Source organism: Petaurus breviceps, unplaced genomic scaffold (genome assembly GCF_028583685.1).
Source record: "Petaurus breviceps papuanus isolate PSGF00001 unplaced genomic scaffold, PetGlider_PUasm1.0 227, whole genome shotgun sequence".
NCBI classification, from domain to species: domain Eukaryota; kingdom Metazoa; phylum Chordata; class Mammalia; order Diprotodontia; family Petauridae; genus Petaurus; species Petaurus breviceps.
The window spans coordinates 16,884,782-16,903,056 of NW_027185896.1; the positions used below are offsets into that span (position 1 = coordinate 16,884,782).

At 35.2% G+C, this 18,275-nt stretch overlaps 1 protein-coding gene across 2 annotated transcripts in view; it reads right to left on the reverse strand.

Annotated features, from left to right (window-relative positions):
* The window catches only part of SMARCC1 (SWI/SNF related BAF chromatin remodeling complex subunit C1), a 190,385-nt gene that overhangs the window by 31,571 nt on the left and 140,539 nt on the right, over positions 1-18,275 (reverse strand). The window contains exons 22-24 of one of the 2 annotated variants that reach the window (XM_069095932.1): positions 5,844-5,899; positions 3,887-4,001; positions 2,789-2,937 (exon numbers count right to left, since the gene is read on the reverse strand). In XM_069095932.1, the coding sequence (XP_068952033.1) occupies positions 2,789-2,937; positions 3,887-4,001; positions 5,844-5,899 (320 nt within the window). Of the gene's footprint in view, positions 1-2,788; positions 2,941-3,886; positions 4,002-5,843; positions 5,900-18,275 lie in introns of both variants that reach the window. The other variant, XM_069095931.1, reaches the window with a different exon arrangement.

The following is an 18,275-nucleotide window of genomic DNA, read 5'->3' on the forward strand; positions in this document are numbered from 1 at the left end:
TGCTACTCTATACACTGCACCACCTAGCTACCCCTCTCAAGGTCTTTCTGAAGAATGTTAGTATCAGTTGTGAGACATAGGAGATGCTGGCACAAGGTGACCCAGAACAATGTACCAACATCAAAAAAGGCACTGCGCTCTGTGAGCAAATGCAGAATTGAAAGAGCACAAAGGAAAAATGAAATGTGCACATCTACAGACATCTCCATCCCAAATATTCAAATAGACTATTCATGCCTAATCTGTGGTAAAGCCTTCCACATCCACAATGAACTGACCAGCAACAGTTGAACATTTTGTACCTTGAACCCAACATCAATATCATTGGTCCTCTTCAGGTATGAAAGAGAAACAACTATGAGGTATATATAATTAAGTTTGGCAATATGAAACAATGAAGTTTTTAAAGGGTGATTCTAAAAATGTATAAATTAAAAGGTATGGGAATGAGAAGCAACCTAGAGTAAAACTTGATTTAAAGTCAGAAGACAGGGGTTCAAACACCAGCTCTGCTACTTACAACTTGAGGTAACCTCAAGCAACTCACTTCATTTCTCAGGGTTTTAGCTTCTGCCTCTGTAAAATGAGGAAATTGAAACAGATGATCCTTGAGGTCCCATTCAACTCTAAATCCTATGATCCAATTATTCTGTTCTTATAACCCCAGGATCTCATGCAATGCTTTGCATTCCATGATTATTACCCACTTTTGACTAACTACTTAAAAGCATAATAACACAGTTATTTGCTTAGGAGGAAATTAGTAGGATTGCCATTATGCTGTTTGTGAGCCAAACAAACAACATTAAAGACACAAGCAGAATAGAAAAAGCATTGTACTTGGAAACTGAGCACCATCACCAAAAAGCTGCATAATCTGAGGAAATCCATTTTGTCATCTGGGCCTCAACTGCCTCATCTCTACAATTATGGAGCTTAGGTTACTTACAAGCTCTGATCGTCTATTCTTCTAACATTAGCATGGTGATGAACACTTGAACAGCAAAGAAAAAGAGATATCAAAGACCTCAGAAACAGCAGATGGCAAAGGAATCCACCAAACAGGCCCAAGGAATTTGTATAAGTTATGCTAACAGATGAAAACAGAGTTAATGGTTAAATGGCTTTCCACATTGTTATTTACTTAGCATTTGTTATAGTTTCAAGTCTAACTGATCCAGGAAAAAAAAAAATATATATATATATGTATATACATATATATGTATACACTTTGGGCAAGACTGTATTAAAGAAATATAAATTGAGACATCTCTGGAAAAAACCTGACAAATGTTAACTATAAAGTTTTAAGCCATTTCACTAATCCTAGATAAAATCCAACTGCATAACAACTCTGTTAAAGTTAGGATGCTAGGGATAATGACACAGTAACAGTTTTATAAATGGCAGGGTTAGAGAGGCAACTAGTAAAGTAAGAAAAAATACTGGATTATTGTCATAAGGTCAGGCCTCGATTCCCAAGTTCTACCATTTATTGGTCTGACACATCTAAGACTTGACTTCCTCATATGTGGAAAATGGATAATAATAATTTTACTACATGCCTCTGTCTTTCTGTGACAAATAAGAAAACCTATATAAAACGTTTTCTAATTATTGTATAAAGTAAATATCAATGTCATCTATTATCACTATAATCAGAAATATTCAAACATTCCTGGTCAAAGGATAAAAACCACCTCTATTCCACCAAGCTCTTTTCTAGATCGTTCACATGTGCCAGAATTCATAAACACATGCTATATGTCTCCTTATTCTGCAAGCTTGATAGAAGTTTTCATTAATAGATTAAACAATGCAAGGATGATTACCCACCAGCTACCAATCTGGGTGAGAAGACTATGAAGGTGCCACAGTGACAAACAGAAAGGCCATTATGAGCGCAAGTTCAAGATACATTGTTATAAACAATCTACAAATAGTTTCTTGAAATGCTGAGAATTTGCAATGGAATGAATTATTTTGGACAGAACAGGGAAGGAGAAAGCAGATCAAGAAGAGAAATTAATTTATAGAATGATTTGAAAGGCTAAGGAAAAAATAGGATTCTTTCCTTTTCAAACCTGTAATATACATTATGCAGCTAACACCACATGTAAAAATGAAACCACCCACAGAGAAGCTGGCAATTCTATGTATAAAAAGAGCTATTTTAGGTGCTTTTCATTTCCTTTAAGTTAACAAGAACAGTACAAAGCATATTTTTTAAAAAAATGAAAATAACAGATCAAATTAAATAAAAATTTTCTAGGATTGGCAATTAATGTTATAACAATTTCAGATCAAAGCTGTAGGGAAATAATTTAAAGAAACCATCAAGGCTTTTCAAGTTAAACTAACAAACTATGCAGTGAATAAACTGAAGAAAACCAACTTTTGGGTCCTTTACTTATACTGTCTTCCATATATATATGGATTTAGGTATAAACAATCATCATTAAATGAAATCAATATGGGGTGGCTAGGTGGCGCAGTGAATAGAGCACTGGCCCTGGAGTCAGGAGGACCTGAGTTCAAATCCGGCCTCAGACACTTGACCACATTTACTAGCCATGTGACCTTGGGCAAATCGCTTAACCCCAATTGCCTTCCAAAAAGCCAAAAAAGTAAAAAATTAAAAAAAAAATAAATGAAATCAATAAACACTGAAAGTGTACTATGCACAGGGTGATGTGCACTAAATATTTTTTGTGAATTACTCAAAAGAGAACATAAGAACATAATTTAGAAGGGACCGTGGAAAACCACTGTAAAGGAAATTACAAACCTTTGCTTTGGTAGCAGCTGAGGCAAGAGCAGCTGCTGCCGCTGTGGCTACATTTCCTTCAGAAATCTCATGCTCCACTTTCTTCTTTCCAGTATCATTCTCTCTCTCTTTACAGGTATCATTTTCCTTATTCTCTTCACCATCCTTCTCTTCTGAAATGATCACAGACTCATTCTTAATGCCCTTTCATAACAAATTCTATTACTATCTTTTATAATACTATGACCAAACCACAAATATAGCCCTCTATCTGACTCAACATCAAGGCAATCAACTTAATCTCTGATAGGGTCAAGTTTTTTAAATGGCACATTCTGTCTTCTTATATTTCCATTTTCCCTTAAACTCTGTGCAGTTCCTGCTGGCATAAACAAAACTCAGTAAACAGAGGGAAAACAATTGTTCTAGGAGAAATGGGACACATAAAAATCCCAATTTTCAACAACATATAAATAAAGAAATGCTCTGGTAAATTCTAAATGGCAAACAGATGCCATATAATTTTTAAAAATGGAATTCCGGTCAAGACCTTTTTCAAATATGGATAATGGATAAACTCTTAACCGAATGTGGGATAGAGGCAAGTGTCAAATAGAAATCATTCTGATTTCATAAAACTGAAATGTTATTGAAGAAATAAAATTAACATATCTAGGATGAGAAGTGAAGTGATCAACTATGATTAAAGGTTTGTATCAAATACCTCTGATAAAAGCTTGACAACCAAGATACATAGAAAACTAAGTAAAAATATATATGAGCCAAAGCCATTTCTCCAAAAGAGTAGTGGTCAAAGTATATGAGTCAGTTTCCAAAAGACGAATTAAAAACTACTAACCATATTAAAGAATGCTCCCAAAAAACTGACAGAATTGCAAATCAAAACAACCCTGAGGTTTTTGCCTCATACCAAGAAATTGGCCAAGATTTCAAAAGACCAGAAAAGTTAATGTTGGAGCTTTTGCAAAATAAAGTATGAATAATTATTGCTGGATTCAGAAACAGGACCAGTGTATTACAGAAAGGATTTCATTCACTTGGTTGTTTAAACTAATGGTGTCTAAAGATTGTATTTTAAGAACAGTTTCCATCAGTTACCTGATTTGGTATCCTCATTAACTTCACTATCTTGTTCTTTCTCAATACTCTTATCATTTTCTCCATCCTGTGTTTTATCAGTTTCATCAATTTCATTTTCTCCTTTGTTTTCAACCTAAAGAGAAGGTAAGACAGAGGTAGGTTACAAAGAGGAAAAAAATCTTTTATGGGGTAATACAGTTTTATGATAATCATGTAACCCAATTATTGCTTATTAGACATTTCAAACTGGATGCCACAGAGACATCTCAAAATGAACATGCCCTAAGTAGAACTCATACTTGTCAACTCCAAACTTAACCCTCTTCCAAACTTCTCTATTTTTTTCAAAGTTAGCAACATTTTCCCAGTCTTTCTGGCTTTATCTTCAACTCTCCACTCTCTCACAACCCACATACCCATTTCTTGCCATTTCTAACTCCAAAAATCTCAAACATCCAACGTGTTCTCCCTATTCACAAAACCACAACCTGAATTCAGGCCCTCATCTCTTCATCATATCACACCAAGATTATTACACTGGCTTTATAATTGGTTGCCTTGACTTTTCCCACTCAAATTTATCCTCTCCACTGCTGCCAAAGTTAAGCAGTTATAACTATGTCATACTCCTATTCAATATGTAGTAACAGCTCTCTATAGTTTCTGTGATTAGAAATTAACTCCTCTTTGCTTTTAAAAGTCATTTTACAGCCTGGAAAACTTGTTAATTAGTTTGACCTTAAAAGTGGGAAATAAGACTCATAATTCAGTTCCCACTACATAAGAAATGTTAAAAAATACTATGTTTACTGCCTAAATATCCATCTACTACTGTGAATACCCCCAACGTTCCAGGTATCACAAAGCAGAACTAAATATTTGACAATATAATCTCTGCTCTATTAAGAAGGTGAATCTTATTTCTAAAACTAAAACTTAAAAAGGAGTAGATAAGAGAAAAAAGAATGTTCATAAAATTTCTGAAAAAGCAAAGTCTATTTAGATTCCAATTTAATAATTCAATCAATGCTCATTAAGCGCCTGTGAACAAAGGCACTGTATTTCACTGTATTGCTGTGATTGTGGCAAGAAGCAAAAATATTCCATTCTACTCAAATCAAAATTAAAAAAGCATAAACAAAATAATGGAATTTGGGGGGACCATCTGAAAGAATATAAAAAACTTGTAATAGCCTGATGAGTTTTCTGTCAAGAAATAACCCACTGTGGCACCTTGTGATAAGTAAGCAAAGAGCATGGTATAAACCATTTCAATTTATGTATAGTTAATTTCTGAGTCCTAACAATTAGTAGAGAAACCACATCGTTTCACATTAAATTGGAATTTAAATTAATTATAATAATTATTATATATAATTATATATAAAGATAATATATAATGATATTATAAATGAATTATAATAAAAAATAAAAGAATGGGTGCTAGAAAGAGAGATTTCTGTATCTGCAGACTGAGTCAGTTCTGTAGACTGAGGACCCCACTGTTCCAGGAATCCTGTATTTACCAACAAGTTTAAAACGTGACCTGGATTGTGAGGCAGAAGGGCACAACAAGAAGCAATATGATGTGGTAGGAAAGTAAACTGGACTACAGGTAAGAGGATCCAAAACCTGGGTTTCTAATCCTGCCTTTGGTACCAACTATATGACCTTGGGTGGTTAATTACCCTCCCAGGGTCTCAAATTCCTTACCTAGAAAATAAAATTCCTAATTACTCTAATATTCTATAGTTAATACCTCAACTAAAAAAGGGATAGACACTTACCTTATGTTCTGATTAATCTAAACTTCCTTTATATTCCTAAGTGACATAAATTGCACATCTTATGTATAACCCTTTGACCACTTAATTTTAATCCCATTAGGTATATAGCCAATAGTTTGTTTAAAGTGATCTTCAAATACTTCATACGGCTTTTCTGGTATAAGAAAATCCAACTTAACATACTTCACCTTTTCAGCCTGTTGTCCATCTGACTCTGTTTCCATTTTTTCTTCTTCAGTACCATCTAGAAAGGAAAGAAGATAAGTAGCTCAATCAGATTATGCTTACAACAAAGCTGTTGCTAAGATAAACAGTGATACCAGAACTAAAAGAAGGTTATATTGATAAACATGTCCCACCTTGATTTTTAGCCACAATCCAAGATGTTATACTAACAAATAAGCAACGAAAAAAGATTTATTGTTCTCAATTTAAAGACTCATGTAGTCTATAGATTAGAATGAGATGTAATTGGGGTGGCTAGGTGGCGCAGTGAGTAAAGCGCCAGCCACAGAGTCAGGAGGACCCAAGTTCCGATTCCAGACTCAGACACAACACCCACACAAAAAAATTAGTCGTGTAACCTTGGGCAAGTTATTTAACCCCAATTGCCCTCCAAAAGGCAAAAAAAAAAAGAAAGATGCAATTACCTAACCACAATAAATATATCCATGCACTGAAATGTAAGAACCACATTATATTAAAATAGTAAGCTCACAGGAAAACAATGATTTCCTCTGGAGAGCTAACAAATATTAAAAAACTGAAGAAAATGTGTTTTTACCAAGTTCAATTTATTAATAATAGTTAATATTTACATGACACTTTAATGTCTACATATATTATCTCATTTGATCTTCACCAAAACACTGAGGTAGGGCTATTATTATTCCCATTTTAAAAACAAAAACTGAAGCTCAGAAAAGTTTATTTGTCCAAAAATCACACAACAGCTATTAAGTGATTGAGATAGGATCAAAACTCAAGTCTTGGACTTCAAACCCACTGCCCCACACACTACAGTTAAGACACCTTTAAAAGCATCGCATACATCCCCAATGTCAATGTCTTTCCTCTAAATTTCCCTATTTATATTGACAGCACCACTACCAATCCCATCCCTCAGAATCAAAACTCTGAAATTAGCTCTGATTCTTCCTTTTCTTTCACCCTCCACATATGAAATTACTTGCAAAATCCTAGATTCCACCTTCAAAACATTTTTTTTTTGAGTGGGGAGGGCAGAGGGCATGTAAACATCCTTGTAGAGGCTCATATAGATACATCCATATTGTTCACAACTCAACTACTAGGAAAGCTTCCAAACATATTACCTTACTTCCAGTTTCTTCTTGCTCTAATCTATTCTACACAGCTGCCAAAATACTTTTCTTAAAGCATAATATAGGACATGTCACCTCCCCGTTCAGATACATTCAGTGGCTCCCGACTGCCACTATGAATAAACATAAACTTCTCAGCCTGTCTTGTAAGGCATTCTGCAATTTGGCATGCACCTACTTTTCCAGTCTCATTTCCCCCTTCAAGCCCTCTTTTGTTGTTGTTCAGTCATTCTAATCATGTCCAATTCTTTGTGATCCCATTTTGGGATTTTCTTAGCAAAGATACTGGAGTAGTTTGTCATTCTCTTCCCCACCTCATTTTACAGATGAGGAAACCGAGACAAACAGGGCTAAGTAACTTTCCCAATCACAAAACTAGTTAGTATCTGAGGTCAGATTTCACTAAGGAAGAGGAGTCTTCCTGACTCCAGGCCTGGTGCTCTATGCATTGCACTGTCCAGTCAAGCACTGTGCCTTCCATCTAAACTGGATAGCTTATTATTTCCCATGATGAGTTTCTCTCTCTCAGCCTCAGCTCAGATGCTACCTCCTCCTAGAATGATGTTCTTCTCTGTGCAGTATTCTTCTTTGAAATTCTCCTGAGGTACTTTGTTTGAATCTCTCCTTTGCTCCATTCATGTTCTATTTGTATTTATGGCGGTAAATGTTGAATCCTTCACCATTAGAACATAAACTCTTGGAGAGAAAAAAAGTGTTTTGTATATTCATTCATCAAAAAAGCTACCTTGCATACAGTAGGTGACTAATAAACATTGACTGAATTGTTGAATTGCCTTTATCTTGCCTGAGAGAGCAAAGATGTGAATGAGTATATGAGCGAAAAATGACACACTGGGATTTTTCATTTAAGATTCTTTTTCCTCCAATTTTGAGTGATGATGGAATTCTACTTTGAAATAATCTCAAGACAATAAACTAACTTAGAGTCCTTGGTAGGATAGCGTATTTCTGATACCAATCCTTTAATTAAGTACAATTCCAAAACAAACTGATATATATATATATATATATATATATATATATATATATATATTATTATTATGACAATCATGAAGATAAAGATAGTGCCTTTGGAATGAGAGAATACTAGAGACTGAATACATGTTTCTAAGATTCTGTTTAAATCTTCAGATTTAAAGAGGCTTTGTGTATGAGTAACCACAATAGAGTCTATTGTATGAAGCAGTTAAAAATATTATAACAGCAGGCCCACTGCCCCTATTCTGGCTATTTACCTTCTCCCCCCACATTCAATATCCTAACTTCTTCACACATGCCTTACTGCTCATTTGAACAGGTATGTCCATGAACTCATATTTCTCACAGAAACAGCAGGGTATCCATGTGATGGGATCCCAGTCACTGTCTCTAGCTAGACACTGACCCCAGACCCATTGCTTATATTTCCCACAAAAAAAGCAGGTGCGTCCATGCAGTCAACCACAACCACATCCCTCTACTCTCAGAAAGGACAATACTCAGCCAATCAGAAAGCAGCACCACCAGAATGCTGACCCCAAAACAATAGAAGGGATTTCTCTAAGTAGGTATGTACCTACATAATAATAGTAAAGAACTGACCTAGTATGAACTTATGACAGAGAGAGGCTTATCATTATACATATTCCCCCAAATGGGTTTTTCTGTATGCACTATGGGTAACTGCATGTGCAGTTCCATTGTGGCTGAGACCCCACCCCTCTTGCCTAATCCCTTAACAAGCCCCTCCTGCCTTTTAAATATTTTATAATTTGTTATGTAATTACATCTTTTTTTTATTTTAATTTTTGCTTTTTGGAGGGGGAAGGCAAGGCAAATGGGATTAAATGACTTGCCCAAGGTCACATGGCTAATAAGTGTTAAGTGTCTGAGGCCAGATTTGAACTCAGGTCCTCCTGACTCTAGGGCTGTGCTCTATTCACTATGCCACCTAGCTGCCCCTTGTAATTATATCTTTACTCTATTAAAAATCCATCTTGCTTTCTCTGAAGTTGCTGGTTCCTCTTAGAACTTAGCCCGCATCATGAGAGGTGCCAATGTCAATAAATGCCTATTCCTGGATTACAGGTGGTCTGGCTCTGCACTCTCTGAGATGGTTCCACCATAACACATCATGAAATAGCAACAGTTTTTGGCGTCCCTAGGTGGGCACCAGTCTAAACCCCAACGATGGGTAATTAAGGTGGACCAAAACACAATCCATAATCATCAATCTGAATAAAATCAAAGATTTAGAAATGCAAAACACCTAAAAGAAAACCTAGTCTAACTCCTTCAATTCTATAGATTAAGAAACTCAGCCCAGAGAGTGACTTGTTCAAAGTCAAATAGATAGTAAAATGACTAAGCCAAGATTGAGATCTATGAAATACATACTTAAGAAACTCTTTCCACTGCTGAAGATGGACCAGTTATTGAAATTGACCACAATTTAGTTTTAGAGAACCACCATTGAAAGGTTAAGTGACTTTTCTACAACCACAGAGAGATTATGTGTCAGAGGCAGACATTTATTTCAGGGTTTTGGTGTCTGAGGGTGGATTTGAACTCAGGTCCTCCTGATTCCAGGGTTGCTCTACTCAATGGGCCACCTAGTACCCCCCGTATCTTTACTTTAGAATCCTGGAGAGAAACATAAAAGTAAAGGGAAAGGTATGAAGCTAGGATAGACTTGTAATGATTGGATCTTTTAATATATTAAGTGTACTAAAATTAGAAATACTTTCTCTCCTAAAAAATCTCAACTGTGAAGCTAGAAGGAATGCTATTGATAGTAGAGAATTATTTAATGTGAACACTGAGATTCACATGTCTTGCCTTTTTTTTTTTGAGGGGGGAGAACCATGCATAATTCCATTAACCTCCTGAGTAAGCAATATAATTTCAAGAGTTATATATCCCATCTTTTTCTTTCTGTTTATAAGTGAGTCACCACCAAATCAACCTGCTGTTTCTTTTAGGATATCTCAAATTGTGATTCTTCCTTTTATTCCCTATATCTGAAATTCCTAATTAAGTACTAGACATATTTTTACTTTTGAGGGTGGTAAAGTCACTTTTATCTCTTCTTTCTCTTTAACTCCATTAACTGAATATAATTGATTTCCCTGACTCCAATTCAGAACTGTCAAACTTAATTTTTCTAAAATGCTATTTTGATCAAGTCCCATTCCTGACTCTATTGAGTTTCCCACTGCATAGAAGGGAAAATGAAAGCACTGTAGACTTGAAAGTCTGCTCCTCTTCTTCCTAGGCCTTCTCCTCTAGTCTAACTGTTTCATTCGTGGCTAACTGAACATGCCTCAAACTTTCCCACCCCATTCACTACTGCTTACATTTTTGCCTTTGTGAACAATAACTTCATTCTGGGGTTTTAGTTCTATCACCACTAGGTATATCAAATTTCTTCAGCCTTTACACTTCCTCATCTCAAAATTAGGGTGGGTAGACTAAAAGGTCTCTAAAGACCTTTTTCTAAGCCTAAAATTTTGTGATCCTAATCACCTTTTCAGGAATATATAGTTCATCCATCAAAAAGATTTTATTTCTTAATCAGAATCATGTCTTAAAATGTCTTTGTGGGCAGCTAGGTGGCACAGTGAATACAGCACTGGCCCTGGAGTCAGGAGGACCTGAGTTCAAATTCGACCTCAGACACTCAACACAAAACTAGCTATATGACCTTGGGCAAGTCACTTAACCACAACTGTCCTACCTTCCCCTCTCCAAAAAGCAAAAAACCTCCAAAAAACAAAACAAAAAAACACCAAACATCTTTGCATCTACTGTAACATTTCACATGGTGTCTTGCACAGAATAATCTGACTGACTAGCTTAAAATATTTCCACCTAAGTTTTATCCCAGAAATGGCAATGTTTCATAGGCTTTCAGGGGGAGGTTGCCTATTTGATTAGGTACAAGCCTAACAGAAGAGTACACCAGAACATACATCTGCTCTCAGGCAATAATACAATAAAAAGAAGAGCAACTTAAAGAGCCAATCTATTCCTAAAAATATGAATTTTACCATTAGAAAAATATGGTAGTCATTATAGCAAACTACTAAATCCTTCCATTAGCTAAAGTCCTTGAAATGGAATTCAGTTTATGGGTAATGCAGTCCTGCCAAAAGCTGGAAAATTGGGCATATATTTCCATACCTCAGGACCTGAAGATACTTTTTGTGTAACAGCAGCAAAGCAAGAGATCCTCATTCTATCTGGGAAAAAACTCTAATAATAATTTTCTTAAAAAACAAACAAACAAACTTGACTTCCTTCATAAGTTTAACTGCCAAATTCTTCATTCACATAGCTGTCTGACTTAGAACTCTTTGGCTCTAAATGGTGTTTGAAAATTCTCATGGTGAGAAGCCCTCAGCTATTTATAAACTGTGAATTGTATTTGATGATATGGAATGTAATTAACACAGTCATTTCTGGGCCTCCTGTTCCTGAAAAGTGACATGTACAACAATATTATTATCAGGGTTGTCTTCTCAACCACATGCTAGATTACACACCAGTTTCTGTTTTTCTCTAAAAGTATTTTAAAAACTAAAAGGAACACAAACAAATGGTTATTAAGTGGAGTGCCAAAGCCCTTCTCTTTACAGAAAAGTGGCTATCAGCTCAATATACAACTATTTTAGACACTGTAATCCAAATAATTGCTGGATATTTCCCCTGTCCATTTATTCAACATAGCAAACTATTTCTTCTGCTTGTAATCCAATCCCTGTTAAAACCCAACATGACTGACCTAAGCCATTTTCTGGTTAGCCACTTCTCGAATAAAATATATGGTTAACATGATTTCACTTTACACTGACCATTCATTTACCCTATAGATTGCTTGACATTGTTTCTTTTTTTAACCATGACATTCAATGCTCTGTACTCATACTGTAACAATGAGAATACAATTTTTTTTTCTTAAGCTGGGTTTTTGGGGCAGGATATAACCTTAGATTAATGATGCAGCACACTGAAAGTGCTGTACAGTCAAGTGACTGACAAATGACTAACAATCTAGATTGTGACGATGCAAATGGAAATAACATATGAATATGGTGAAAACTGCCTCCCCCAAAAGAGAAATGAGATGGAAGCCTCTTCATTATTCGAAGAGGTAAGGGACTACAGGTATGGAACACTTAACATGTCCATTGGTTAGTTCTGCTTATTAGCTCTTTATTTTAGACAGATATAAAAACAAAGGTTATCAATAAAAACATTTTTTTTAAAAAAGGAAATATTGCATAATTTCCCCAATTTCCCCCATTCCTATTTAATTTCAAGACAAGTTACAGTCCATTTATGATGTTTCTAACAAGTTATGTGTACTGATGGATTCATTCAATGTGGGCTGGCTATTTGCATGAAATAATTTGAGAAACATGCCTTCTTCATGCACTTGTTCCCCCTTCCCCATGTGAACTATTAGATCAACTCACCAATCTCCCAGAAGATAAGTTCACTGACAGTAGAAACTATATTATATTTTGTCTTCTTTAAGTGCTTGTCAAATGAATGAGTGGCCATGGATCTAACAGAGAAGACCCTGTAGTGTTCTGGGCACTGAAACAATTGGCATAATGTTATCTATAGGGAATCTCTCCTCTATTTGAAGTCTGTAGAAACAATACGATACTGGAAAGCCTCTTTCTAAGCTTATGTTTCCCATTTTATCTTTTCATGATAATGATAACCAAAAGCTTATTGAATGACATCTCTGTGGTTACAACTATCTTGCTGCTTTTTTGTCTCAAAAAATTTTGTATTAGTGGTTATTGAGATTTTCTTGATTGACTTTTTGAGGATAATACCATTTGTGATCCATTTGGGGAATGTAATAAGAATGTAAATTTTAAAGATCTTCCCTGCCCCTAGGCTAATGTGCACCTGAAGCCTGGGGTGGGAGGCTTGTTTTTCAGTAGATACTTCTTGATTGGCCAGTGAGTCAATAAGGTTGTTACATTCTCTGAGCCAGGAGAAGGCTATATAAGCCCTGATGTGTAGCTTTGTTTTTGGGACTCACTTTGAGAAGTGTTCTGTGATTTGATCTGAATTCTGGGAAGCCGTTGTTGAGAGTCCCCCGGCTTTGAAAAACCCAGAATGTGGAAACCCAGATGTTGACTGGGTATGGATGTAATGGTTGGACAGTTTGGAAATCTGTCTACTTGATGTTTCTGTCTTGATAATTATGCCTGTATACTTTGAGGTTCAGGGTGCTGACCTTTTCTCCTGAACAAGGTAAACGATATATGTCTGACTGATTAAAGTAAGCTTGTTAACCCATTTTGAGTTGCTTTCCTTTAACAAAGCAGATCCAAGAACCTGTGGTAGCTGCAAACCCTGAGGACGCTTAGGGTGCTTGCTGCTACAGGGAGGAATCTATTCACCATCACTCTGAATTATCATAAAATTGTTATTACTAGGTGCGGCTAAGTGGCACAGTGAATATAGCACCAGCCCAGGAGTCAGGAGGACTTTAGCTCAAATTAACACAAAAATTAGCCATGTGACCTTGGGCAAGTCACTTAACCCCAACTGCCCTCTAAAAGGCAAAAAACAAAAATAAAAAAAATAAAAAGTTATTACTGAGTCCCCTTAAAATTGTATCATTTCCAGGACAGATTTCTCCTGTGTAGATATAAGTCACTCTCCCTGAATTCATTTCACCAAATGCCATCTTCCACCCTTATTCATTTAACATATGTGGTACATAAATATTAAGAGTTCAAATGTGGTAATCAATGTCAGGGAAAAAATTTTTCATAGACAAAAGATGGCAGATCTATACCACTTTACATATGTTTGGTGCTGTCCTTTAGGATAATGTGATTTAGTTGGATCTCATGGCAAGCTTTTCACAAGTTCATTTTCAATTCAATGAATTTCAGGTTTTTGTGAGACAATGCTGTTTCACCATCATGTATCTTCTTCCTCCATAATATACTGGCAATGAGCTTACAGTCTAAACTAGTGCCATCCTTGGGTGCGACATTACTGTATTTGACAAAAAGATCAAGGGTTTATGGGCTAAAGTGGTTTATCAGCTTTTTTATTGTTTGTTTTTTTTTAACCAGCTGTGGCATCTATTTTACATTGGCTATTTCTATAAGAAAAGGGTAATAATCAGTGATAATGAATTCACTTTTATTTGGCTCTCAGTTTTCAGAGTCAACATCTTGTTTATATAAGTTGAGTTTGATCTATTATTACCGAATGCTTTCTTCAAATTTGGTATTAATTCTGATATCTGTTCTACCTATCAGGAAATAAGATAATACACAGATAGCTGATTCTAAAATGATTCTCATGTAGTCACTTTCATCATTCCTTGTTTATTTTATTTGTTTAACCAATTTCCTTTTAAAAATAACTTTTGGCACCCTCCAATAATTCCATGATTCATTCATGGCTGTAAGGCTTGTGAATAATCTACAAACCTTTAGCCTCCCTTCACTTATTATTCCAAATCACATAATTTAAATTTTTTTGCTGACCTTCCTGATGTCCTATTTTGCATTTAAGTCACTGAAAATTAATAGTCTGAAAATTTTTTGTTAAATGGGATGGATCTTTGTTAGGGGAGGGGAAAGGGAAAGGAAAAAATATTCACTAAGCACCTACTGTGTGCCAGGTACTTTTAAAATGGCATCTCATATAGATCTAGGTGGAAATTTAACTGGTATTTTAAAAAAGATTAATAAAAAGCTATTTAAAAAAGAAACATGGTGATTTGGTTGGAGGATCTTATCAATTTCTTTGTCAGTTTCACTATATGTCCTATGCAAAGGATACTGACACATTAAGCTATATCAATTTTCATGGTGGACACCTTCTTTATGCTAATTACAAGCAACATAAAATGAAATGACCAAATTTTCCATTAAAATGTTTCTTCTTCATTTGTGACATATGATAAAATTAACTCTTTTCCCACCTGAGAACCCATGAGTAATTTTGTAATTTAGTTGCAAACACTTCTTTCCTTTAGTTTCCATTTATAGCAAAAAATATTAATATAGATGACCAATTTCTTCCAGAGGACTGTAAATTCATTAGTCCTTAGAAAAGGATTGCACATTTAGAGTCAAACAGTTAATTTATTATTTTCTAGAGGATCTAAAATTTGTGTTCCTCTATGCCCAAAGGGCTATAAATAAGTGCATACCCTTTGACCCAGCAATACCACTTGTAGAGCTGTATCCCAAAGAAATCACAGAAATGGGAAAAAGACCCATATATACAAAAATATTTATAGCAGCTCTTTTTGTGGTGGCAAAGAACTGGAAGTCAAGGGATGTCCATCAACTGGTGAATGGCTAAACAAGTTGTGGTATATAAATGTAATGGAATACTTCTGTGCTATAAGAAATGAGGAGCATATAAACTTCATAATAACTTGGAGAGACTTACAGAAACTGATGCTGAGTGAGGAGAGCAGAACCAGGAGAACTTTGCACACAATTACAGACACACTGTATGTGTGACGACTAATTTTGATAGTCTGGACTCTTCTCAGCAATACAAGGTTAGAAAACAACTCCAAAAGACTCATGATCGAAAGAGATATCCACAACCAGAGAAAGAACTACAGCATCTGCAGACAGAAGCAAACTATTTGCTCTCTCGTTTGTGTTTGTTTTATCCCTTCCTTTTCACTGTTCAGCCCATGGTTATAATCCTTTACAACATGACTAACATTCAACATGAAGGTATTTGTAGAACCTATATTTGATTACATGCCACTATGTGGGGAAGATTCTCTCTCTGGGAGGAGAAAATCTGAAACTTAAGAGATTGTGCAAATTAAAGAAAATGTTGCAAATTAAACAAAAAGACATCAATTAGTTTAAAAAATAAAATGAAATGAAATCTGTGTTCCTCTTAGCAATTTCAACTTTTCTTTTGGCCACCATTACTTACTTTAAATACAAGTGGGGTGATAAAGGTCTATAGGACACTTTTGTATTTGTATTCTTTTTAAAATGAGTTTCCACAAACAAAAAATTGGTCAGCTAATGGTCAAACTGCATGAGACAAGCCTCTTTCTACTTGCATGGATGAGTTATGGAAGAACAATCTGTCCCCTGGATCACAGGAACAACTTCCTGAACTGGCACAGTCTTTGATGATGAGCGTAAGGACCTATATACCACAATAAAGGACGAGAACACTGCTTTTGTGGGGAATCTGTTAAGTTCAGGATAAATTATTCTTGCCCTCAAAAGGAAAGGTTATCTCTAAAGATAACTCTAATATTATCTCTAAAATGGTTTTGTTTTCCAGAAAGCATGATTATATAAAAATTGACATTAGATAAATAAAACATAAATGGAAGGATTTCTAAACCATTTGGCAATACTCATCTTGGCAGCCTAAATTTCAATACCCTAAATTGTATTGGTGGTAATAATACTGAGAGGAAGAAGAGAAAAATAAAGATAAAAGAAATCTGTATCTTTATTTTTTTATATTTAAAGGCAGATTACTCATATTACCAAAATAATCTGACTGGAAATAATTGCCTACAACACAAAAAGGATTTAGTCTGTGTCCTTCAATTTAAACATTATATACCCAGAGGGAAGACCTGTCTAAGAGAAATTTCTCCACGAAATACCCAAGACACAACCAACTTTCCATGATATACACAAAAAAAATGTAATAAATTCTGACAAAATGAGTAAATAAAGGAGCTTTAAAGTCCTCCCTTCCTTCTTTTTCAGAGAGGCCTTTGTGCTTTAGAGAAAGAATTAAGTTTGATTAGAAAAAAACAAAGTATTTCTTATTAACTTTTTATATTTTATTTTTTCCAATTACATGTAAATACAATTTTTAACATTTGTTTATTAAAATTGTTTTCCAGATTTTCCTTCCTTTCTTCCTCATTCCCCTCATTGAGATGGCAAAGAATTTGATATAGGTTATACATGTTCAGTCATACAAAACATATTTCCATATTAGTAATGTTGTAAATGAAAAATACCCCCCAAAATAGGTTTGTTTTTTTTAAGGCATACTTGGATCTACATACAGACCCTATCAGTTCTTTTTCTGGAGGTGGTTAGTATCTGTCATATATGTTCTTCAGAATTGTCTTGGATCATTGTATTGCTGAGAATAACTAAGTCATTCACAGCTGATCATCTTAAAATATTGCTTTTACTATGCACAATGTTCTCCTAGTTCTGTTTATTTCACTTTGCATTAATTTATGCAAATCTTTCCAGGTTTTCCTGAAATCACTGTGCTTATCATTTCTTGTAGCACAATAGTATCCCCTCACAATCATATTCTACAACTTGTTCAACCATTCCTGAACTGATAAGTATCCTCTCACTTTCCAGTTCTTTGCCACCACAAAAAAAGCTGTTATATTTTTGTACATATAGGTCCTTTTCCTTTTTGCTTTTTATTTCTTTGGGATACAGACCTAGCAATGGTATTGCTGAGTCAAATGGTATACACAATTTTTTTTTAGCTCTTTAGGCATAGTTCCAAATTGGTCTCCTCAATGGTTGAATCAAATCACTGCTCTACCAATTAGTGGTTCAATTTTCCCACATCCTTTCCAGCAGTTGTTATTTTCCTTTTCTGCCATATCAGTCAATATGATAGATGTAGGGTGGTACCTCTGAGTTGCTAAAATCTGTATTTCTCTAATCAATAGTGACTTTACTTCATCTGAAAACTGCCTATTCATATTCCTTGACCATTTATGATTTGGAGACTGACTTGTATTCTTATAAATTTGACTCAATTCTCTATATATTTAAGAAATAATGTCTTTTGGGGCAGCTAGGTGGTGCAGTGAGTAAAGCACTGGCCTGGAGTCAGGAGGACCCAAGTTCGGCTCTGGCCTCAGACACTTAACACACACACACACACAAAAAAAAGACAACTAGTCATGTAACCTTGGACAAGTTACTTAACGCCAACTGCCCTCCAAAAAGGCAAAAAACAAACAAACAAACAAAAAAAAAAAAAAACGAAATAATGCCTTTATCAGAGAAATGCTATAAAATTTTTTTTACAATTATGATTAGTGTATATTTTCCTCTACCCTACTTTTCCCCATTTATCCTTCTCTCTTTCACCCCATCTATCCTCAAAAGTGTTTTGCTTCTGACTAGGCATCCCCCAAATCCATCTTTCCTTCTATCTGCTCCCCTGCTTCTTTCATTCCTTTCCCCTTCTATTTCTGATAGGGTAAGATAGATTTCTATACCCAAGTGAATATGT